Source organism: Lissotriton helveticus, chromosome 5_1, assembly GCF_964261635.1.
Source record: "Lissotriton helveticus chromosome 5_1, aLisHel1.1, whole genome shotgun sequence".
Taxonomy (NCBI): domain Eukaryota; kingdom Metazoa; phylum Chordata; class Amphibia; order Caudata; family Salamandridae; genus Lissotriton; species Lissotriton helveticus.
Genome location: NC_136065.1, coordinates 1379995283 through 1380020791, shown reverse-complemented (window position 1 = coordinate 1380020791; position 25509 = coordinate 1379995283). Strand labels below are relative to the sequence as shown.

Here is a 25509-nt window from a genome sequence, read left to right as displayed (position 1 = left end):
TACCTCTGACACCTCTTCCCCTCCTGACTGGTCATCACCATGTTCAGAGGGGTGGCCTTTAGCATACTCAGCCAAGAGCTCTTGGAGCCCTAGTTTGGTTGATTACAGGCCCATTTCTATATTCTTAAGTTCACCTTTAGTAGGATCCAGACACAGGCGCTGAGTTCAATATTCCTCCGATCTGACTACACAGTGATGAGAGGCTGAGGGTTCGAACTGCCTCTAACCCGCGAAGCAGCACTGCGAGACAAGGATTATTGAACTCACTGCCGGTGTCTGGATCCTACTAAAGGAGAATAATATGTAAATATGTCAAAGCTGCAGCACACCCACTTAGGGAAAATATAACTTGCTTCTAGAACTACATATCCCAGAAATAATCGCGTTAATGAGCATGATCCACTAGGGGGCCGGGAAATAAATAAAGATGCAGGAAATGCCAAATAAAGCAAGTGTGTGCTGTCTTTGTAACTACAGCCCATGAAGAAGAGGCACAATGCCTTGCACCGCGTTGGCAATGAATTTTTCCAGAACTGGGGGCTAGTTGGAAGTAAAGTAATGCCAGAGGGCGGACGAGCTTTTGTAAATCAGAAAAAGAGCATAAGGGTAAAAAACACAGCATTTATTGAAGAGAAAATTGCCAGTTAATGCAAATGCATTATTAGCCAATAGGCTGCATTAAAACCTGAATACTGGAACCAGGCCTTTAAGACCTCCAAGACCTCCTTCATCAGTTTCCTCTGTCTCACTCCTCTGCTAGGAGACGGATAGAGGCTCCTCAAACACCTGTTCACCTCTCTCCACGATGGCTAGAAAGTGTCAGCAACTGGCATATTACAAACAGTCCAGACTCACAATATTCATGGAAATATTCTCCTTCATGGTCTCCCCTGCGGACACTATCTCCAAAACCAACACCATAAGCTACAACTCCTCTAGCAACCTTGGCACAGACCACCCTCCCTAGGTATTCAACAAGATCCAGGATACCTAGCGATACTACTCATCCGCACAGAACCAGGTCGCAGACAAGGACTAGATCTCGACGCAGGACTACAACCATGTCCTCTACACCTGCCCGAAGATTTCGCAGTTCTTGATCACGCCGCAGCGCACGTAGATCCCCTACTTGGTCTACATCCGCAAAATCAAAGGGGGATTACCCCACAACACTTACGGGACACTCTACCAGTGACAGTATCCCCGGTAGACAACCTGAATGCGTTTAATGAGATATTGGTAGGGGGTGGGGGAAGGGGAGGGGGGGTGCTGGGGCTGGGCTAAGCTGTACATTGATATTCCAGCTCCCACTTCAAACTCTTTGGTCATTTTCGAGACCTTACATCAAATGTCTTCCTCAAGACCATTACTCTTTTTGGTCCTAGGCTTGCAACTAACTGGTAATGGACATTTTCGGACTCAAGCCTCTCTGCCTGCAGCTCCAGCGCGAATTTTAAGGAAATACAATCCAGCAGACTGTCATTATAGCCACCGCCAAAAAGATAAGCTCAATTGCGGCTTCATCATCCATCCCTCTGGACAAGGACAATAAACACATGAACTCCTTGGGTAGGAAATATGAGGCACATCTGCCTCATTTATGGAAGTTGGCTAGCACTGCAGGATTACTGGGTTGATATGATAGGTCCCTTTGGGACTCCCTGGCCAGATTTCGAGAAAACTACCCAAGGAAGACAGAGAACTTCAGGAGATCCTGCACGAAGGAGGTCTGGTATCTAACCAGATAACTAGCGTGGCAGCAGATGGCGCTGACCTGGCGGTGCATGGATATTTTCAGGGAATATGTGCCAGATGTTCATCATGACTTCGTCTTACAGGCCTTAAGCCAGAGGCACATCAGCTCATCCTCAACCTTCCTTTCATTGTAAACTCATTGTTTGGCTCTCACATGAATAATGCGAATACAAAAATGCAGACTGAGTTAGACACACTTGAGACAGTCGGCTTGGAAAAACAGAAGAAATTGAGTCGCCCGTACAGCCCTTTAGACAGACGCCCCTACCATCAGAGGGCTCAACCCCCTCACTGGATGCCAAGCCAACACCACCACCAAGTCAGATCTCACTACCAGCCTTGCAGATCAACGTGTGGATGAGGAGCTTATAGACAATCACCAGCTTCCTCCAAGACACCAGGCAAACAATGAGGTATTGTTTCCTCCGTTGCTGTTACTCACTCTGGAGATGGGGGAAATATCACCTTAAGGATGCCTACTTCCGCATGTCAATCACCAGGAGGCCTCAGAAGTTTCTGTGGTTCATAGTGGCATCCAAGCTTTACCAATAGAAGGTGCTGCCTTTCGGCCTGAAATCAGACCCTCGCACGTTCTCGAAAGGCATGGGCATCGTAGCAGCAGCCTTACGAAGGAAAATAATATTTGTCTTAGATGACTGGCTGGTAAAATGCTCCTCTCTATAACAAACAAAGAAACATTACCACATTTGTATCGAGAACCTTCAATCCTTAGGTCTCCAGGTCAGTGTAGAAAAATCCATCTAGATTCCAACTCCGACTACACTACCCAAGTGCGACCCCGAGCACTGACATTACAAAAATGTGTCCTTAAGAGGAGAGACGATTCTCAATTACTCGGAAGTGTGCCAACCTCCTTCACACACCTCACCCATCGGCCAGACAGATGGCATCGCTCTTGGGATCAATGGCATCATATTCCTGGTTTCCAATGCCAGACTTCACATGAGACCGCCACAACAGAATCAGTAGGGGATCAGTAGAATCAATTCAGAGACCACTGGGACAGCAAGCATACTCTATCAAAAATTGCAAAAAGTTTGCTACTGTGGTGGTCTCACTGAAAAATCTGCTGATCGGGGCCATGTTTCACCAGGAATCTCCGACGCAAATACTCATAACAGATGCATCTCTAGGGCTGGGGTGCTTACATGGGTGCCCAACAGACACAGGGCCTGTGGTCGGCCAGGGAGCAACTGTACCATATCAGCATGCTGTAGCTGCGGGCTATCCAACTCGCCCTCAAGTTCATTTATCCATCCATTCAAACCAGCGCGCTCCCAGTCCAAATGGACAATACGACCACTCTTTAATATCTAAACAAGCAAGAGGGCACTTGATCTTCTCCCTATCCCTGGAAGCGCGTGCCATCTGGAACTGGCTTATAGCGACTAAGTTGTCGATCCTGGAGACCTACCAGGAGTTCAGAATACACTAGCGACTCTCTCAACTGAAACTTTGCTGAAGCTCACAACTGGATTCTGTATGACGATTACATGCTAGACATTTTTCAAGTTTGGGGGCATCTGCAGATCAACCTGTTTGCAGACAAAAGCAACAAAAATGCCCAGACTTCACATCCAGGTTCTACCGACTTGGAACAAAAGGGAATGCCCTTTTGATAAACTGGTCCAGAACATTTCTATATGCGTGTCCTTCCATTCTCCCTGATCTAGAATGTCCTCAATAAACTGCACCGAGCCAGAACCAGAATGATCCTAATAGGGGAAACATCCTTTACAACACAACTTTTACCACGCAGTGCCTTTACGACGCAACTTTTACAACACAAACCATTACAACGCATTGCGCTGGGGGGCGCTCTAGGATAGGGAATAAGTTAAATTTACTATCCAACACCTTCCCTAGTGTCCACGGGGACTGGAGTTGGAATAGTAAATTAAACTATTCACTATCCAGCACCCCAAAGCGCTATGCGTTGTAAAGGTTTGCATTGTAAAAACCGCGTTGTAAAGGCATGTGTGGTAAAAGCATGCGTTGTAATGTCATACATCCTCCTAATAGCTCCAGAATGTCCTTACCAGAGGTGGTACCCAGATATCCTCCATCTCGCAGAAAGACCACACAGGAGGCTGCCATGCAGACTGGATCTTCCCTACAGCTAGGCGGGAATTTTTTCCACTCCAACTTTCCCGCACTGAGTATGACAGCATGGCTCCTAAATGTCTGCAGTATGGCCACTAAGGCCTTTCGCAGGCATGCCTGGGGGCATTCTTTAGGAGTCCAAAAGGCCAGACACTCCTACGCTTTCAAGTGAAAGAAATGTTACATGTGATGTGTTCAAAATGAACTCCACTCAATTCTGGAGCAGGATCATGACATTTTATTTCCTATATTTAGCAACATCTGGTCTGCAATTCCCAACTGTTAAGGTACATCTTGCAGCCATTACTGGTTACAGAGAGTCTCCTACACAGAGGTCATTCTTCCATATTCCTGTAGTGAAGGATTTCTTAGAGGGATTGAAGAAGGGGTTCCCACTAGTATGTCCTCACTCTCCTCCTTGGGGACTAAATGTGGTTCTTTTGAAGCTCATGAGTCCCCTTTTTGAACCTATATATAAGGCATCCTTACACATCTTACCTGGAAAGCTGCGTTGCTGGTAGTTTTTACTTCGGCATGCAGAGTCAGCGAGATCCAGTCTCTCTCTGCCAAAGAGCCGTTACACGGCGTTCCATGCTTACCGGGTGGGGATGAGAATTCATCTGAGTTTCATCCCCAAGTTAGTGTCTGACTTCCACATCAACCAGACTGTTTCCCTCCCTATGTTCTTTCCAAATCCTTCCACACCAGAGGAAAGGGCACTGCACTCTTTAGATAAGAGGGAATTTAAATGTTATTTAGGCAAGAGCAAAGCCATCAGACAGTCTGACCGTCTGTTTGTTAATTATGACCTATGAGAACAGGCTTTGCCTAGTGTAAGTAATCCATTTCTAGATACATAGTTACTTGTATCCTAATCACTTAACAATTAGCCAAACAAATTACCTGCCAGAGCCAAAGCCCATACTACAAGGAGCAAGGCGGCCTACTAAAGAATGTTCCAATCTCTGAAATCTGCAAAGCTGCAACTTGGGCATCGGTGCATACTTTGACAAGGCATTACTGTCTAAATACAGACACTAACGGCCACATGCATCAACCTATTTAGGAAGTGCAAACGGTGCGAATCGGTAAAATCGGCCGTTTGCGATTCCTAAATACGTTTTTGGGATACATCATACATTTTTGTGAAATTCGCTATTTTTAGTGATTTCCAAAAATGCGATTGCTTTTAAGGAATCGCAAATTTGCGATTCCTTAACCACTTGGCTGCTAAGGGGTGTGCATGTAGGTCCATTGACTTTCCATTGAAATCAATGGGCCCTACATGACGAGTTACCCTTGTCATTAGCACTGAAGGGGTTAAAAGCAATGCATGATTGTTTTTCAAATTTCGAATTCGCAATTAGGGGGTGCAAATTACCACGAGGTTGAACCTAGTGGTAATTTGCGAAAAGTTATGAAAATGCTCAAAAATGCATTTTTTAAACTTTCATGTTACAGACACACATGTCCTTAGGACATGTGTGTGTGAAACATGCACTTTAAAATGCATTTCAGGGGTGCGGGGGGGGTCCTTTGGACCCCCCTCTGCACCCTTGCAATGCATAAAAAAATGGGATTCGCAAAATAAAAAAGTGCAAAAAGGCATTGATTCCTATGGGCCTCAAGGCCCATAGGAATCAATGTAATGCCATTCCTTAATTGCGATTCGCAATTAAGGAATCGCAAATACCGAAAATTAAGAAATCCTAAAAACTTTTAGGATTTCTTGATGCATAGGATTTTGCAATTCCTAAATTGCAATTCCTTAATTTTCGCAATTTAGGAAATGCTAAATCCTACAATGATGCATGTGGCCGTAAGACACACAAGTAGGGCAGGCCTCCTCATGAAATCTATTTTGATAATGACAGCTGCTCTTGATTCGTCAGCAGGCGTGTGGGATGGACTTGCTACTCTATTCAGTGCTTATGACTATTGATGAGGACCCCCTGGAAGAGAAGTGTAAGTTACGTATCTGTAATCCTAGTTCTCTTCCAGGGGAGTTCTCATCAAAGTCCTAAGCAACCCGCCCACCTCTCCGGATGAATCTTGGAGGCAGCAGTTCGTACATGCCTGTGTTCTGTTAGTTAGTTTTTCAGATTACCGTAAAAAAGAACTGACCTAACTGTCACCTTTGGGGCATTATGAGATACAGTAGGTCCTAGAGATCTTAAAGGCATGGTGTCAGTATTCACTCGTACACCTTTAATGTAGTCTATTGGCTAACAATGCCTTTGCATTCCCTTGCAATTTTCTTTTAAAAAAAATCAGTATTTAACTTTATGCTCTTTTTCTGATTTACAAAAAAAACGCTTGTCTGGTAAGAGGTTTATTAAAGGAAAATTCAATATACACACACACTCGCAATCTTTCTGTCTGTCTGCCTGTCTCTCTCCCTCTCTGACTCTTCAGGGTCCCCGCACGTGGGCGGGAATATTCAGTGCTTATGACTTTGATGAGGATTCCCCTGAAAGAGAACTAGGTTTACAGGTAAGTAACTTATCCATTCATAATACCTAGCAACCAGATTACTGCACCTTGGCTTGGATTTCCCAATTAGTTTTTTTTCGAAATTTGGTTGGCATGCTGGGATGCACTCCAGTGCAATCCTGGACCGGTCTATCACTTGTTATTGGAGTTTTGAGAAACCGTTTTCACTCATGTTAAGAGGGTTTGCCATCCTTGACTTTGACTACTGGTGTGAAGTTGCCATAAAGCTAATGTTCCCTATATTTATTACATTGCCTCCCATTTTTTCACTACCCCCCTTTTTTTTTCCTCTTTAGTGTGTGAGTATGACTTAAGTATGCTCAGGTCTGGGGCCCTTAATTCTGTCAATGTCCACCCATTTGTTAAGCCCAGCCACATTTCAATAGCTTCAATTCTTTGTCGAAGGTAATTGTATGTTGATTCACGTGGAATAGTAAAGATATTCCAAATCTGAAGTGTTGTCAAAAATACCCCCAAACAGTAGAAATTATATCTCTGCGGCAGATTATGAATGAGAGAAGGCGAACATGACAAGGTAAAAAAGGTGATCCACAAATTTGGTAGCTAGGTTTGATAGAGTGAGAGAGCAAAAGGCTATTGGTTTTTCAGATGAGAGGGAGTGGTGGATTAGGATGTGGGGGTTGAGACTGATGCCCCAACAGGCTATCAAAGAGAGGTGAAGGACAAATTTGGGTGAAGGGTGGTGGTTTAGAGATGTTCATTCTGCAGGTTCGGGGAGGGGTGCAAGAGAGAAGGGTGGTCTCCATTGTCAAGAAAAAGAGGGATATTAAAAGTCAAAATTGGTCTTCATACGGTTATTCTTTCAGAAATCTGCCTTTTCTTCTGCTTCATGCTGGTCTCTGTCATTGTCTTCTTTTTCCCCCTTCTGTTTTAGACCACATTTCGCACATTATAGAGCTGATAGGCAGGATTCCGCGGCACTTTGCCCTCTGTGGGAAGTTTTCAAAGGATTTCTTCAATCGCAGAGGTAGTATTACTTCTCCCCTCACTCTCCTATCCCTCCACTCCTATCTCTCTACTCCTTGTGGGCCTCAGGGATGCAGAAAGTAGCAGTTAACAGGACATCTATTCAAGAAATTGCCAGCTGTTAAAGAAGATGAGCGATTCCAGATTTGGAATGGTTAGGAATAATTGGAAACTGCATTGTCTGTGATGAGGATGAGGCCTCGTCTGTCAGTCAGTCATGAATGCACATCTTTGCCCATGTCCAGTCTTGCCTGCTCTATATTGATGACTTTGTGTCTCTCTTTCCCTTTGAAATGATTTTTGTAACTTGCAGATCACATTGCACTGATCATAGAACTTCTGGGAAAAGTACCTCGCAAGCTCATTGTGGCAGGAAAGTACTCCAAGGATTTTTTCAACAAAAAAGGTAAATAACACTGTCACTTTTTAAATTAAATGCGATTCAAGATGTCACTCTGGTGGCAAGATATTTAGATACTAACAGGTAAACCCTGACAGGAAGAGATGGTTTCGTACAAGCCTGAACTTTTTGGCGCTATTGCACATTCACAGAAATAGCTAACCTCACTCTCAAGACATAGAGGAATCCACCACAGGCTCTTTCATAGATGTTTAGGAACAGACATTAGATCGGCGATCAGCTACCAATCCCATACTATTAGCTCCAAAATAAGTATAGTCTATTGGGCGACTCCACCCTGGACACTCCTTGCTGCTTAATCCAAAGCATTCAGTGGCCCAAGCAAAGCCAGGTGTGACTTCAGACCCCTGCCCACCCATTCAGTTAGTGGCAGGCAGCATCTGTAACAAAACAGCTGCAACTTCACATCCACCTTCACCTAATGTCACCTTATTTGGCACAGAAATCAGCTCCCAACAAGGTCCTAGTCTGCAACCCACCCTGGGTGCTAGGGTTCATGGGGCCCTATACCTCCAACTCAGAATAAAACAGCACTATCCAAGCAATCTCCATTCCTTCTGTCACTTATTAGGTCTCTCCTTCCCAGCCCACACTAAAGGAGTCTTGGGATCATTCTGATTATTCTGTTCCTTGACCCTAAACCACAGTGTTGAATCAGGAATGGTCTAGAAGAAACAAATAATGATCCCAACGTTCACCCATTTTTCTTTCTGAAAATTTAGCAATCACTCACAAGTCACATGAATCCAAATCTTTTGATTACTGCTCCATGCCTGTCTTACTCCACCTTCCAATCAGTTACTTTCCATATAAACCGTTCAAAACCGTGTGGTGCAAATATGAACATTTCTGTACCCCTTTGTCTCATGTCAGGTTGAGAAAACACTGCTTCCCTTTGCCACTTACCTTATCTGGGTCTGTGCTGGTTTTTGTAATGTGCACTAGACATTGCTTGTTTCAGCTGATGGCCTCTAATCTATTGCTTGCACCATTAATTGAATGATTACAGACTTTGCCATTTGAGGCGACGGTATACCAAATCCCTTAGCTTCTCTTGGTTTTATTCTGCACTCAGGCTTTTTCGAACTTCATGGCACATAGATGATTTTGTGACTCGTTTGACAGCAAAAGAAAACCAATGTGTGTTTTATAAAACTGGTTCTCTAAGTGAAAATTGTAGCTAGTATTTTGTTACATCTAAGGTATCCTCTGAATATCCATAAGCACCAGGCTAGATCCGATTATTTTGCAGTATCTGTCCTGCGCCTGTAGGTGGCATCAGCTCCCTCTTGACCTCGGTGGCAACACAGATGTAATGTTGCTGGAGCCATATAGTGCTTAAGGGCTAATCCAACACCCCATTTCCATTCCATTTTTCTGCACCATTGGACACTTATCAGGAGCTGCTGTCTGAATAGGTTTTTCGTAGGAGATCAGCTTTTTTGCTGTGCCTTAGGCAATGCTTCCCTCAAAAAAGTCAGGCTTTAAGCCCTGCCGCTCTTGTCATGAAAAGATGTCCATTTCAGACTCCCATGAGATCTCTTTGTGTTGCTTGGGGCTGAGACACAACTCCAAGTCGTGTGAACAATGATTTCCCATGCACACAAAGACAATTGGTGAGCTGGAGGCCAACATTTTCATGGTGTTGGCTCTGGGCACCGGAAAAATTCAGGTCGACGCATTACTCTTCTCCATCCTTTATAGCTGAAAGAAACCGTTAGTTATAGATTCCTTACCCTAGAATATCCCCAGGCGTCAGACTGGATCCGGAAAGTTTTTCGTCAGCCGTACCCCTGCGCATCGGTAGGTAGCGTTGGTCAACTCCGCGTCCGCCGTCATGGTTGCCGGGATGATGTTGCAGAAGTTACTTAGACGCCGCCTCGCACGCTAATGTCCGTTCTTTCCTTTTCCGCACCAGCAATTGCAGATCCGGAGAGAGCGGAACCCCAGTCATTTTTTGACTGACTTTTGGCTATGTTTCTCGACTTCTTTTCGAGTCCTACATCGACTCCTGGTGCACGAGGGATGCCCAGCTTCAAGGCCTGTGGTTCATGTAACCAACTGATGTCGGTAACAGATCCGCACCTCTTGTGCCTCTACTGCCTGGAGCGTGACCACGACCCTAAGCCGTGCTCCGACTGCCGGACCAAGGCCCCGAAGTCTTTGCAGAAGCAGTCCCGAAAGCTCCTCTAGGCCCGGCAGTCGGCTCATCATCGAAGTCTTCGCTCTCGGGGTCAGGTGAGTCAAAGCACAAAAAGAGGTCGAAGAAGCATCGTCGCTCTCCTGCGGCTCCATGTGTGGCACCTTCAGGGTTGACTCTGGCCTTCCCTCCCTTCCCGGGACCAGGAGCGACGCCTGCCCAGCTTCGTCAAATTTATGAAGCGATGCAGGCCACCTTTGGGCAGCCCGACTCCGCCGGTGCGCCATCCGGCGCGCGGACTCGTTTGGGGGTCCTAGGCCTTCAACGCCGACGGCTCCGGCCATGGATACGGGCCTGGATATGGATCGTGCCGGTCGACCTCGTGACACCTCCACTAGCGCCGATTCCACCGGCACCACGTCCGCAGCTGGCGCTGGCTGGACCTGCAGCCGACGTCGACCCCGGCTTCCACCCCGATGCTGATACGGAGCCGGACTGGCGTCAACCGGATCTGACATTAATGGGTACTTTTGTGCCTGCGTTCCACTCAGGCCATTTTCATCCAGTTTGGCAGCCAGAGGAGGGTGAGGAAGGCTGGGAGGGGTCTGAGAACCCTTTAACTGTCCAGCTAGCGTAGGAGCCGGACTGGAGAGAGGAACTGGGGGATGTCAGTAGTCTGGATACCTCCCCAGACCTAGGCATGTTGTCTCCTCTTACCGTGGCTACCGAGGAGGGAGCGTCATACCCAGCGGTGTTGTCGGGCGGCTGAGTCTCTCCACCTCCAGCTTCCTATGGTGGCAGTCGGGACTAACCTCCTGACAGTGGTGCTTCAGCCGGCAGCGAGCTCTTCAGAGCCCCTGTTGCCATTGAGTGAAGCCCTTACGTACCTTTCTTTTGGGCACCTGGTCCAGGCCCAACACAGGGGCTCCTGTTTATAGGATGGTTTCTCGATGCCACGGCCCGGCCCCGGGCGACCCCACTTTTCTCTCCCAACACCCTACCCATGAGGACTTGGTGGTGCAAGCCTCTACAACCAAGGGCGCCTTCCCTACGGCTCCACCTACCGGGAATCCTAGAAGCTGGATCAACTTGGGAAGATGTTTCCGTCCTCCAGCTTGGGACTGCAGTCGGTAAACACTGCATGTCTGCTGGGCCTTTATTCCTACTCTGTGTGGGATGCGGTGGTGCAAGTCCTGTCTCAGTGCCTGGAGGAGGCCCGGACCATGCTCTCTGGTGCTGTCGCCGATGGGAGAGATTCAACGGATTTTACTATCCGCTGTGGGCTGGATATCGCCGGTGCACTGGGCAGAACAATTGCTACGTCAGTAGACCTTAGGCGCTATGCCTGGTTGCATTCGACTGGTTTTTCCGGGGATGCCCAATCCACACTTATGGACATGCCCTTAGATGGCCGTCACCTCTTCGGCAAAACGGCAGACAACGCGCTGGAGCGCTGAAGGACTCTGGAGCTACGGCCAGGTCCTTCGGCCTCTCCTCCACCCGCCCTGTGTAGTCTGCCTTTCGTGACTATGGAAGGGGTGCCCCACCACGTCCCGACCAGAGCCACAGGCCGGCGCAGGCTGTTAAACCCCAGCGCAGCCGGGGACGTGGGAACCACCTGCGTGGTTCTGAGTGCCAGCAAGCAGGCCAGTCCACTTCAGCCCCCTCTGCATCAGCTTCTAAACCCTACTAGTCCGACCTTATAGGGCCACCAAACACCAGTGGGCGGCAGGATACGCCATCACCTCCCCCACTGCCGCGCCATCACGTCGAACAGGTGGGTTCTACAGATAGTCCGAAGGGGTTACTCCCTTCGAGACTACTTTTCCCTCCATGCCACCTCAGTACCATTGCATGTCGGAGGATCACCTGGCCCTTCTCCAACAGGAAGTTTCGGCCCTCTTGGCCAAGGGGGCTGTCGAGCGCTTTCCTGTCCCAGAAGTAGGTCGTGGTTGCTATTCCCACTACTTTCTGGTGCCCAAGAAGGACAAAGGCCTGCGTCCTATCTTGGATCGCAGGAATGTCAACCGCTTCCTCCGGAAGGAGAAGTTAAAAATGCTTATGCTCGCTCAGGTCTTGTCTACCCTCTACCCTGGAGACTGGTTGGTAGTGTTGGTCTTTGAGGATGCTTATTTTCACATCCCAGTCCTGCCGGCCCACCAGCGTTACCTGCAGTTCACAGTAGGCCACAAGCACTTTCAGTTTACCGTGCTCCCCTTTTTGCCCTACCATTGCCCCATGGGTGTTCAGGAAAGTAATGGCGTTGGTCGCAGCTCGGTCGCAGCTCATTTGCGCTGATCAGGGGTTCCAGTCTTCCCCTATCTCGACGACTGGTTGTTAAAGGGGGGCTCGCCCCAGGCAGTCATCTCCCACCTCCAGACTACGTCCGACCTCCTGCATTTTCTGGGGTTCTCCATCAAGGTGCCGAAGTCGCACCTGATTCCCTCTCAGAAGCTCCTTTTCATCAGAGCTGTACTGGACACAATGCAGTTTGGGGTCTATCCTCCCAAACGGCGAGTCCGGGATATTTGGGCTATGATTCCGAGGGGGGGGGGGTAGAGTTCCAAATTTTGGGCGCACTACCGGCAAAGGACCGGTCCCTGGTTTTTTCGAGTTTTTAGTGGAGTCAGAAGTAAGGTGTTAGAGCTGCTAAGGTTCCTGTTCTGACCTGCTTTTTTAAGTTTGGATGCCAGATATTCAGGTTTGCCTGTGTGAAGGGCTTTGTGGGTGAGGCAGGCTGTTCTAAAGTTCGCCCGCAATTCTATTGGTAACCATTTGAGTTCTTTTAGTGCCGGAGAGATGTGGTATAATTTCTTTAGTCCAGTGACCATTCTGTCCGCCGCGTTGAGGGTTGTTTTCAGAGGAGCAAGATGGATTTTGGGTATTCCAGAGTGGATTGCATTACCATAATCAAGTCTTGACAGCACCAATACTTGGGTAGCGTGTTTGAGATCATTGGGTGGGATGAAAGATTTTATTTTGCTTAGTAGCTTCAGATTAAGGAAGGCACTCTTTGCCGAGATGTTGATGTGTTTGGTCAGGTCTAGTTTGGAGTCAAGTGTGATGCCTAGTGATTTCACGGAGTCCGCTAGGGTGAGATTCTCATTGAGCGCGTCTATATCTTTTAGCCATTCGATCATTTGTGGGTTCTCTTCTTTGTTCGAGATGAGGAGTAATTCAGTTTTTTCAGGGTTCAACTTTAGATGGTTGCTTGACAGCCAGCGTTGGAATTCCTTTAGTGTTTCGTTGAGTCTGTGAATGTCGTTAGCGGAGGAGATTTCCAGATAGATTTGGGTATCGTCCGCATAGAGGTGGAAGGGAATGTTAGCTTTCCTGAGTAGGGTGGAGAGGAGTTCCATGTAGATGTTGAAGAGTTGAGGGGAGAGCACTGATCCTTGTGGAACTACTCTATTGACTGGATGAAGGTCGGATTCAAAGCTTCTCATTTTGATTCTTTGGAAGCGATTATGAGGAGAACCAGTTGAGAACCACATAATCTAGACCAGCTCTTTCTTCAAGGGCTTTGAGGAGAAGAACATGGTCAACTGTGTCGAATGCTGCCGATAGGTCGAGGAGAATGAGGAGGCAGCATTGGTCTGAGTCCAGTGAATCGTGTATGTCATCAATTATGTTGAGGATTGCAGTTTCCGTGCTACACCCTTTCCTAAATCCTGACTGATGTGAGTCAAGGAGGTTGGTATTGTCCAAGTGCTGTGTTAATTGTTGGAGAACACATCTTTCTAGTATTTTGGAAAGGAGAGGAAGGTTGGAGACGGGTCTGAAGTTGTTTAAGTCATTTGTATCAAGGCCTGTTTTTTTTAGCAATGGGGTGACTTGTCCCATTTTCAGGCAATCTGAGACGGTTCCGGTTTTTAAGGATCTGTTAATAATCCTGCACCACAGTGGGGCTAGGGAGAGTTTGTTTTTTGGTGAGTAGAGCAGGAAGGGGGTCTAGGGTATGAGATGAAGGTTTAGAGGTGGAGATAAGTTTGACTATTTACTCTTCTAGAATGGGCTGGAAGAGTGACCATGGTTTAGTAATTGGTGGTGGAGCGCTACCAAGCAACCCCCCCCCCCCCCCCATGCTGCTATGGGGCTGGGGAGAGCAGTTGATAACCGGAGAGCGCTCAATCTTGGAGACCTTGTCATTGAAGAAGTTGGCGAAGTTGGCGCAGCGTTCTTTGGAGGCCTGCCCTAGGGAGGAATCCTGTTTGGAAGTTTTTTGTCTAATAATACTGAAGAGCTCCTTGGGTCTGTTTTTTGCGCTGTCAAGAGCAGAGCGGAAGTACATGGATTTCTTGTTCTTCATATGGTTATTATACTTCTTCTGGCTAGTTCTGAGTTTCTCGGTGGGAGATAGTGGGCACGCTTCTCCATTGTCTTTCTGCAGCTCTTAATTGTCTCCTTTCTTCATTAGTGTCAGAGTTGAACCAAGATCTGGACGGAATGGCTCGGTTTTTTCTTTGTTTCAGTGGTGCTAGTTGGTCGAGAAGGTTTACCATATTAATGTCTTTAGAGTGAGGTAAGATCGGTTGTGGATAGATCTTTGTCGCTAGGAAGGAGCAGCTTTAGCCTATCTTCCATGACTTCCAGGGGAATCTGGGAGAGATTTCTGGACCATTTGGGGGGATCCTGTGCAGGATTAAGACTCTTTTGTTAATGTGGAATAAGATCATGTGATGATCCGACCAGTCTACTGGGAGGATGTTGTTGATTGTAATTGTATCTTGTTGGGCAATGATGGCATCCAAGGTCGCTCTTTTGTTATGATTTTCTTCGGAGCAATGTTGGGAAAGGTTATTGTCACAAAGGAGAGTATTAAGCGATTGGATTAGTGTGTTGTTAGATTCATTCCAACGTAGGTTGAGATCCCCCAGAATTATGTGGTTAGTGTCTTTGAGTGCGCAGTGGGCAATCAGGTCAGAAAGATGTTCCCCAAAAGTAGAGGAGTTGCCGGGTGGGTGATAAAGATGGTGACCTACTAACGGGCTGTTTTCCTTAAGCTTAATGGTGATCGATAAACATTCAAAGGAGCTATATTCGCAAGGGTCCATTACAGTAATGGCAATGTCCTCTTTATGGATGATGGCTACCCATCCTCTGAGTTGGCCTATTCTGTCTTTATTGATGAGTTTGAAACCAGGAGGCACTAACATGTCGAAGCAAGGTGGGGAGCACTCCTTTAGCCAAGTCTCCGTGATGAACGCAATGTCTAAGTCCTGAGAGAGGATGGCTTCAGCAAGTTCCGTTGCATGCTTGGGGGCAGATCTACAGTTAATAAGCATGCAGTTGGTAGATATATTATTTTTGGTCGACTGCTTTTCTAAAGGGGCCCTCGGTATGAAGGTGAGGGCAGGGGGAGGTCTGGTGAGCATCACGGGTGTGAAATCTCTTCCGAAGCCCGTGATCACTTGGATCTTTGTGTTGGTGGCAATTGAGGGATGGGAGGTATAGGTGGAGGCTAGTTCCATAGCTTCTTCATCTGACATAGCTGCTATTTGATTGGATCTCAACATCTTTACTAGTTTATGTCTGAGCTTCAGATGCGGGGGCTTTAGTTCTTGAGGGAGAATGAAGTGAGCTCCCTGCGTCTGTTCTAAGGGGCCTTGGCGGTCTGTTCTCGGGGATGGGTGAGTTTCCAGAACAGGAATTAAGAGGAAAAGAGTCAGTCGGACCGGAGGCCCTGTGTTGGACATGTTGGGGCTTACGAGTCTTATCTAGGTTGGAAAGGATGACATCCAGGCCACTGCATATCATTTCTAGCTGACTCTCTATTAAGGTCAACCGGTGCGCCATCATTTCCAGGGCTGGTGACGATCAGCTTTGGGTAAGGGCATCTCGAGGAATGTGGGGCCAGGTCCCCATTAGAGGTTTAGTGCCGGGAAGGTCAACCTGCCTGTCAGTATTAGAAGCCCTCGGTAGGGGGTTAGGTCTTGGGTTCTTCCTCTGTGGTTCGGCTAGAGTGATGCGGGGGTCAGTATACCAGGCTCTAGGGAGGGTGTTATGTTGTTGGAGCGGGTAGGATTGCTGGGGCGGCGGGGCTTGGTCTTCTCTGATAGGTTGATGGGGGTCAGTGGGCTGAGCACATGGGATGCTAGAGTGGTGACGAGGAGGATAAGATGTGGGCACTGGTCATCTTTAGAAACCTGAAGAATAAGGTTCGCAGGGACAGCGTGATGAGGGGAGTTTCTGAGGGGGAGACTGGGGGGTCTTGACAGGGGGGGGGGGGGGGGGGAGAAGATATTTCCAACTCTTGCAGAGGCACGTTGATCAGGGCATTGGGATGGGGTGGAGCAGGACGCCGTGGCTGAAGGTGTGCTGAGCAAAGGGTAGGGAAGAGGGAGTCGAAGGCCTCTAGATTCTCATTATTGGCCTGTATCAAAACTGTGCCATTTTAGTAAATGGTCACTGATGTATTCCCTTTTCTATTGCTTGGTTAGGGAGGGAGGTTGTCAATTTGCAGCTGTGTGAGGTGGTCGTAGTTTTAGATGTGAAGTTGCATTCTCAAAACGGTGTTCCAGCTTTCCGGACTTTCTGTGTGGAAGTTGAGATCCGTCCTGATCTGTCCTTTGGATGAGCAGTTGTGTGTGTCAACAAATAGTGTTTCTGAGTGTTTTCTGATTAAATTCTATTTGTGGTTTCTTCTCGCTTTTGGCGAGAGGTTAGGGGGCAAGCTAATACGAAGGTATTCACGCCGTGCGATTTCATGTGGGTCAAGGTAGTAGGTTCGACGGAGGATGGCGTGCCTGGTGGCATTATTGCGGGTTGTGGAGGGACGGGATGAGCTGAGCATGGGGACTAGAGGGTTTGCCCTGTTATGAGAGCCGTGATTGAGGAGGCAACGAGTAGACTAAGTGTTTGGTTGCAGGTGGAAGACAGTGTCGTGAAGAAGGTAGTGAGGGGACATGGAGTAGGCTGAGGTATGGGAGTGGATATTGCAGGGGGGTGAAGGCGACATGAAGCAGGTTGATACCTTAGAATGGCCCCCTAGACGCTAACCTCATTTGTGGAGGGTTGACCCTATTGATTACCATCCTACTTCTTGAGCTTTCTCATGGGTAGGTTACCTGGGGGGCATGGGGAGGTATCCGCTATGGATTAGTCAACAAAAAAGAAAAAAAATAAAGGTCGAGCGGGGGGCCGGAGCAGCTTCCAGTGGCCTCCAGTGATCATTCAAGACCCATGCGGTGACCCTTCAGAGACCAGGCGTCGACAGCCAGGCTGGACCAGAGAAGGATTCCAGAACATTGTGACTCAGTTTTTCGGGTAGATCAGGGTACTTGATATGAGGGCAGGTGGGGAAGGGCCGCGCCCCAGCATGCGCAGGAGCAGCCTCTCGATCCTTCAGCGTACAAAGGAGGCGGCCATCTTAGGGTCAGGCGTTACCCATCGGTCCAAACCTAGCTCCATACTGTGGTTAAATTATTAGGCCAGGGGATCCACCGTGAGTAGCATGTGGGGGGGCCCTCTCCTCAGTCCGCTACGTGATCTGGTAATGTTGGGGAGCAGCCACTCAATCTTCCCTGTGTCACTATCTGTCCTGAGTGGCGGCCATCATGGGGTCAGGCACCGTTGATCGGGCCGATCTCAACTCGCTAGAATGTTGAATTAAGTTGGTCCTGAGGAGCCCACCATGTCGAACGGATGGGGGCGGGGAGGATTGCCCCAGCCCGTTGTGCGAACTGGTAAGGTGGGGGCAGCCTCTACGATCTTCCCCTCAATTATTGCATGACCTGGGCCGCTCTTCAAAGGACGCGGACGCAAAGGACGCGGTTTCACTGGTCTCCGGTGGGAGCCCCGGGAGTCTCTTCAAGCCGCTCCGGGCTTCTCTGCTGCCCGGACTCTTCTGCAGCGTTGCTGCGGTCGGACCTACGACAGGTTCATACTGTGTCGTTCCGGGGGCGTGAAGTCGGCCCGCCCAGCCTAGGAGGCACCGAAGCAGCTCCCTATTCCCGGGCAGACTAGATGACAGGAGAGTCCCCCGATATCCAGCGCGGTAAGTCCTGAACGGGGGGTAGATGGCTTGAGGCGGGGTGAACGGGGAGGACGGGCTGGGTGGGATTTACACGAAAGTGATCCCAAACCCGAGAGCCAGTTTTCCCCATGCTATCTCCGCGGCCATCTTGCATCTTATCGTATCTTAAAAGGCATCACTTCTCTTTATTCCTATTCCCTTCGTGATGCCTCAGTGGGACTTGAATTTGGTTTTGACTTCTTTGATGTGCGCTTCCTTTGAGCCGCTTCATGGCTGTCCTCTACGACTCTTAACTCTTAAGACTACATTCCTGGTAGCCTGCACATCAGCCAGAAGAGTGAGTGACGACCAGGCTCTTTCCTCCAAGCCTCCTTTTCTAACTCTCCTTGAAGAACCGGGTTTTCTTAGAATACAGCGGTGCCAGGGACACACCCGAAGTCTTCGGATTCTCCTGTCTTGGAATACAGAGACACGGAATACTTCTGAATGGCGTCAGAGATCAAATTTATTAGCTGCAGCTAGTAACAGTAAACCAAACAATACAACACGGTGTACAACTCGGGAAACTGCTCAATTTTCATAGAGCAAGACATCACTTTTTATACACCATATTCTCATTATAAATGTACACCCACTGCGCAAAATTCTGACCAATAGGACACATTTTCTAACTGAGTATCACATTAACAAAAACCCAATTTACAGTAACCCAACCCAAAAGTTAATTATTAGGACTGTCCCAAATTCAATTTCCACAAGCCGGACAAACCCATAATTGAAAGCACTACCCATGTAATGAAAAAGTCGTAAGGAAAGAAACAATTCAGATGCTGATTAGGATAAGATATGTGCAAGGGAACTAAAAGTTAACAATATCCTGAACATTGATTGGCAATTTTAGACAAGAATCAAACCAAGGGAAATTGGCCTTGCGAAGGGTCAGTTTCAGGTGAAGAGGTCAGCGTCCTGCAGTTCACTCACAAGTCAGAAAAGGGCCTGTTAATGCATACATGAATAATGAGGCCCATGCAACTTTGTTTGTTCGGTTACCTCCACGGCCGACGTGAGGGCAACACAAAAATGGCGTCACAAACAACTCAAACAAAATGGAGTCTGGTTCGAAATCACGGAACCTTATCCTAAGAACGCGTCCATCCTTTCTTCCCAAAGTTGTCACCTCCTTTCACATTGGGCAAACCATCCCTTTGCCCACCTTCTTTCCGCCTCCGCGTACTTCTAAAGAGGAAGAGAGGCTCCAAAGTCTGGACCCAAAACTTGCGTTTTCCTTCTATCTGGATCGCACAAAACAGTTCCGGGTGGATGACCAGCTCTTTGTTAGCTACATGGGTGCCAAGAAAGGTCGGGCCGTACATAAGCGGACCATCTCTAGATGGGTCGTTTTGTGTATTAAAGCCTGTTATTCTCTGGCTAAAAAGGAGCCTCCAGTGGGGCTACGCTGCCATTCCACCAGGGCGACGGCCGCCACTACTGCTTTGTGACGAGGAGTCCCTTTGAATGACATCTGTCAGGCGGCTATGTGGGCATCACTGCACACGTTTACAAAACACTACTGCCTGGACATCCAATCCCCAAGAGACAGCTTCTTGGTTCTTCTGTTCTCCAGGACTTTCTGGTGGGATCTTGGTTCGCAGATCCACCTCCGGGGTTAGTATTGCTGGGGTATCTATTCTAAGGTAAGGAATCTATACCCAACTGTTTCTTTCAGATGAACAAGTTACTTACCTTTGGTAAGAATATATCTGACGGAAACATAGGTTAGTTATAGATTCTTTATCGCCCACCCATCCTACCCATTCTGCGAACTGATTTCTAGGGTTAAGGACATCTTTCAGGGCTCTAATTTTGTGCACCAGTGGTCGGTGTCTTGCATGGCTCCGCATTCCTGGAGCAGAAAGTAGTGTACAGAATTGACATCAGCGCGCCAGGGCGGATTCTAAGTAACCTTCCCGACGTCATCCCGGTGAGCACGATGCGGATGACGGACGTGGATTCGACCGACGCCACCTACCGATGCGCAGGGGTACTGCTGATAAGAAAACTTTCCGGATCCAGTCTGACGCATGGGGGATATTCTAAGGTTAGGAATCTATAACTAATTTGTTTCTTACAGCTATATCGTAACCGAAAGTAAGTAACTTGTTCATCAAGTATAAGGAAGAAACTCATTAGATGTTCTGATTGGACGACTCTACATCTAAACATTATTCCAAGTCAAGAGGCAAGTGTTCTTGAAGATTTCCAACTGAAGTTTGTTCTCCTCAGACCCAGAGCATTTAGAAATCACTCCAGCTGAGGAACCTGTTGCAGCTCAAGCCCTGACTCAGTTGCTGGCTCTGGCCCCAACACAAACACTACCCCCACTGCTAGTTATTCCACCTTTGGATCCCGAGTTTTCGGCATTGACCAGGGTCCTTTTTCTGAAAACCATGGACTCCTACGATAGCCACACCCATGGAGATGGGCTTGGAAGCTCTGAGTATCGAGAGGGATTTTGCCAACTTGGGAGTGGGCAGAATGGTGCATTCTGGGATAGCCAGATGCCACATTTCCCAGGAAGTAGTCATCAGGAGGGTGGGAACCAAGTAGTCCATTAGCTACCAACCGCATCCTGCCCTGAGAGCATTTTCTGGAAAGAAGTATTGCATCCCTGCCACCCGGAACTCCGATCTCGACTGACTCGGAAGAAGGACTACCATTCTGTACTAAGGGACCGGCAAGGAGAGGCTGCACCAATGTGACCTGCACCTGTTGGCCAGTGGAGAGAGGGACTCTGCCTGCCGTGTCCTGCTCAAGGAGAAGTGGTCTCCAGAGCCCAGTCAATCCACAAGAACTCCAAGGGCCGGCTGACTGACCTCCTGTTCGCAGCATAGTGACACAACAGCTGAAGAAGCCTGCTGAGGCAAGTTGGTAGCCTGAAGTCTTCAAGTTGCTACCACTGACACCGTAACGCACCAATTACCAAGATTTGGTGCACAGAGTTGCACCCCAGTTCACTGGGCCTGGGAGAGGTGTCTGAGAGTCGCTGAGACTCTCGGGAAGGAAGGCTATTGACCCAGGAAGGATTGGCCTGTGATCGCGACAGCGGGCAACTAGTAGTCCAGTGCCAACTGGATTTTGACCAGACCAGAGAGGGATTTGTGGGATGCTGACCCTGCAACCCGGATATCCTGTAGGAAAATCCCAGTCGACCGTACCCCATCCACAGCATCCTTAGAGCATCTTCAACATCCTTCACCCCGTTCATCTAGACCACTCAATAGGAGTCCATTGCAACGCAGATTAAGTACCTGGAACTGTTGAAGGACTACTTATCATGTGAAGATAACTGTTCCTGAGAACCTTGCTGGTCCCCCTGACTAGCTCCCTGACCCAGGTGCTCTTAACCAATTGCATTTTCCTTGCAAAGAGTTAAACTAGGTGTCCAATTCGTTGATTTTGCCATGGCTTGTTTGCGGTTGAGTGAAATTACACTGATTTATTATTGCATGTTAAAATCTATATCTCTGGAGCCCTACAGTGGATCTTTTTCGTTCTAGTGTCTAAATTGTTATCAAAATACAACCTATTTTATAGATTTGTGTCGGATTTCTTGAGTGTTATATCAATTTCTTCTACAATTGCTGTGGTTCTGTTGAAATGCTTAACGCTTGTTTGTCTATGTGAGCTTTGCTGCTCAGTGCCACAGCTACCCAGGATTGAGCTGAGGGTTTGACAAACAAAACCAAAGGGTCCTAAAGGGTTGGTAAGTGTATTACACCGTGAGGTTGCTCTACCGCACAATATAATACATCCTATTTCCTTACAACCTCTTTCTGATGTTTTACGTACTGCACTTTTGTGCAATCGGCAACGTTGTGAATTTGGAACAGTTGAAGGCTATGTTGGAGCTTTATATGTTTTCATTTGTCTACCTAATCCACCCTTTCTGTTCAAGTAGTTACAAGGTGCCTGAAAGGGCTATCTTACATGTTTCATCTTCCCCTTTCATTATACACCTCTAAGAACTAATATTTTTTCGAGGCATATGAGCTGTAGATCCTATACTTGTACATAGATCGCAATCTGATGTTGGGCTCGGATATTTGCACTTTGTTTTTGTCTTTGAAGAAGTCTTTGTGGTCACGAGGTCGGTGATTCCTCCTTAGGATGATAGTGCGCATGGGCATTGACTCCATCTCTAGATTGTTTTTTTCCGCCATCGATTTCGGATGTGTATTGCGCTGCTCCGGTTCGGGGTAGTCTTCAAACCTTTTCGCCGCGCAATACTTACCACTCGACGGTATTGTTTTCGATCGCGGTTTCCCTTTCTACGTGCATCGTAAAACTCCAACGACTTCGATCGACGCTTTCACAAGGGCCGTGATGCCTACCCGCGCCGACCATGCCAGCAGTCCATGGAACGGACTCCATTTAAAAAAATGCCCCAGGTGCTAATTTCTCACACACTGACTTGTACGAGGTCTGTAACCTCTGCCTCTCCCCGTAGCACGAAGAAACCAGCTGTGAGGCCTGTCAATCATTCAGATCAAAGAAAATGATTAGTGACCCTCTGGCTCGACGACACAAGATGGGACGCAGCACTAGTCCGGTGCCAGATATCTTCAAAGACGAATCAGAATTCCAATCCGGCGCCGAAGAAGAAGGTGGACACATTTCCGTGTCTGAAGCCAATGACTCAGACATTGAAGAGGACTCGAACAACACTCCGGGTTAACGAACTGTGAGTAACGAACCCCAACTGCCCACAAAACCACCAAAGACTCCGGTTACACCTTTGGGCTCAGATCGACACTGTGGAGTGGTGTGGCTCACTGGTTAGAGGCGGCAGACCCGGGAGCAGAAGTCAGCCTGGGACCAGGGTTCAATTCCCGACGCGGCAGGGTCGTGGACCAGGGTCAGCGGACTCGACAATTCTCGCCTCGGTGCCTACTCTAACATGGGGTCCCACTCGGGAACTCTGGGCATTAGCTTGCCTAATCTCCACAACGGCCCCATCAACGCCGGGGATGCCTGGCTCCACCTTGGGGATTCCCAGTAGGGACCATCCCACAGGGAAAGCCAGGACGGGTTCCCCAGCGGTATACAGCGCCGGGACGCCCCTTTGCTGGGGCAGCTGTGCGCTTTACAAGTATACGACATTTAACATACTATTTCAGACTCCCCGCCTTCGAGTCCGGCTATGAAACATAAAGATAAGCCCTCCGGCTTGGGATCGAGCCAACCCTGTCCAGGTGTTGACCCCACATCTTCAGCACCGAAACGCAAGGCTAAGTTTAACGCTCCGGTGTCGGCACCGAAGATATCTTCAGCACTGATAGATTCACATAAACCAAAGACTTCGGAGCTGATTCCACTGAAACTGAAAGCTTCTGAACCAATACTGGCTAAACCAAAAGCATCAGAGCCAAAGCCAGTTAAAGAAATTTTTTCGGAACCGAAACCAACAGAAAAGCCTTCGGATCCGAAACGGGAAAACCAAGCCCTCAGAGCTGAAAAAACCCGCACCTAAGGGCACCGAGCCTAAAAAACACGGAAGCCCTCCTAAACATCTATCCAAAGAATTTCCTCCGCAAGACTCTTTGGATCCGAAACAAAAACAGCTGCATATTGACCCAGACACTGGGAAACTTCGAGCAACCCTTCCCAAAAAACAGAAACTGGACCTCCCTGAAGAGTTCCACATACCTCTTAAGAAAAAAGACATGGGTACTAACCCCTCTCCCCCTTACATACCTCCCTCTCCTCCACCTTTTAACCCACATCTGCTAATTCCACCAGCAAATTCACCACCACCACGATTTTCACCTGGGCCACAGGATTATGATGGGGATGGAGTTGAAGACAGAAGTGGGGAAGGGGATGAGGATGATAATTAGGACAGCATTCCACAGGACCTAGTCCCCCGTGATGATTATGTTAAAGACCCGGATCATACTAATGACCCCAATCTATATCCTTCAAGACCATCACCACCCGATGACAATATTGGTTTTGCACAGCTCATTAATAGAGCTGCTCAATACCATGAGGCGGAATAACAAACTGATCCCTTAGAAGAGGATTTCTTAGTGGAAAAGTTTGCTCCCTCACAAAAAAACACAAACACTCTGCCCATGCTCAAAGGTATGATAAAACACACCAATGAAGTATTAATAGTCCCTGTTAGAGCTAGAATACTGACACCAAGGGTAGACAAAAAATACAAAGCAGCTCCTAACGACCCAATTTACATCAGGGGTCAGGTACCTTTAGGTTCGCTTGTTGTTTCAAATGCACGTAAAAGGGAAATTTTCAGACAACAAGTGATGCCCCTCCACCTGACAAGGAATCAAAACTTATAGATGCATCAGGCAAGAGAATCTCATCTCAAGCTGCCAACCATTGGCGCATTGCCAATGCACAAGCTCCCCTGGCGCAGTATAATAGAGCTCACTATGACGAGCTAGAAAAACTGATGCAACACTTACCAGACCAATACAAGGATAAAGCTCACCACCTCATTCAAGAGGTTAATCTTATCACAAGCGCTTCGATCAAATGGGCCCTTGTCGTAGCTGACCCAGCCTTGCGTGCCATTAACACCACCATTTTCTATGCCAACACGCTCGGCTTTGAATCGCAGGATTCAAACAAGAAGTACAGTCAGCACTTCTTAATCAGCCATTCGATCAACAAAACATTTTTGTCCCCACAGCCGATTCTTCATTAGAGAAAATGAAGAAAGACACCAAGACTGCTAAAGCCATTGGGGCATTACAACTACCCTCTAATAGAGGTTCTTTTTGTTGCTCCTTTTATGGGGGTGGCTCAAAGATGGCTGCATCAGAAAACACCTCCTCATCTTCTAAAAGCCCCAATCAATCCTCCTCATCCAGAGGATGTTTTCGGGGAGGATACAGAGGGAGTAACAATAGAGGAAGGGGCAGGGGAAACTCCACCCACACTTCCCCTACCACCAAACAGTGACTTTCCTCTACTACCCCTGATCATTCCACTCCTGTCGGGGGACGTCTATCACGGTTCCTACCTGTCTGGAATTCAATCACAAAAGACAAGTGGGTAAGACAAATTATCCAGTATGTTTACTGCCTGAACTCACTTCTACCCCTCCAAACATTCCTCCCAGACAAAGTCCACAGAACATTTTACACTTCTCAAACAAGAGGTTCTCTCTCTATTACATAAACATGCAATAGAACCAGTCCCCTTGCCTCACCAAGGCGGAGGGGTTTACTCCCTCTATTTTCTAATCCCAAAAAAGGACGCCTCTCTCAGTCCCATTTTGGACCTCAGACCGCTAAACCTCTACATTCAGTCGGACCTCTTCTACATAGTCACTTTTCAACAGGTGCTCCCACTACTTCAACAAGGCGACTTTCTCTCCACACTAGATTTAAAGGACGCCTACTTTCATATTCCCATTCACCCTGCTCACAGGAAATCTCAGGTTCATGGTAGATGGTCAACACTACCAGTTCAAGGTCCTCCCATTCGGGGTGACTACAGCACCCAGAGTCTTCACCAAGTATCTCGCAGTAGTTGCAGCCCACTTAAGAAGACATCACATGAATGTTTTCCCTTATCTAGACGACT

The 25509-nt window shown here is 47.8% G+C and overlaps 1 protein-coding gene across 3 annotated transcripts in view; it reads left to right on the top strand.

The window, feature by feature from the left end:
- SRPK1 (SRSF protein kinase 1) overlaps positions 1–25509 on the top strand; it is an 869057-nt gene that overhangs the window by 782899 nt on the left and 60649 nt on the right. For 2 of the 3 annotated variants that reach the window (XM_078644338.1, XM_078644339.1), the window contains exon 15: positions 7673–7765. In XM_078644338.1, the coding sequence (XP_078500464.1) occupies positions 7673–7765 (93 nt within the window). Of the gene's footprint in view, positions 1–7267; positions 7474–7672; positions 7766–25509 lie in introns of those variants that run through there. The other variant, XM_078644340.1, reaches the window with a different exon arrangement.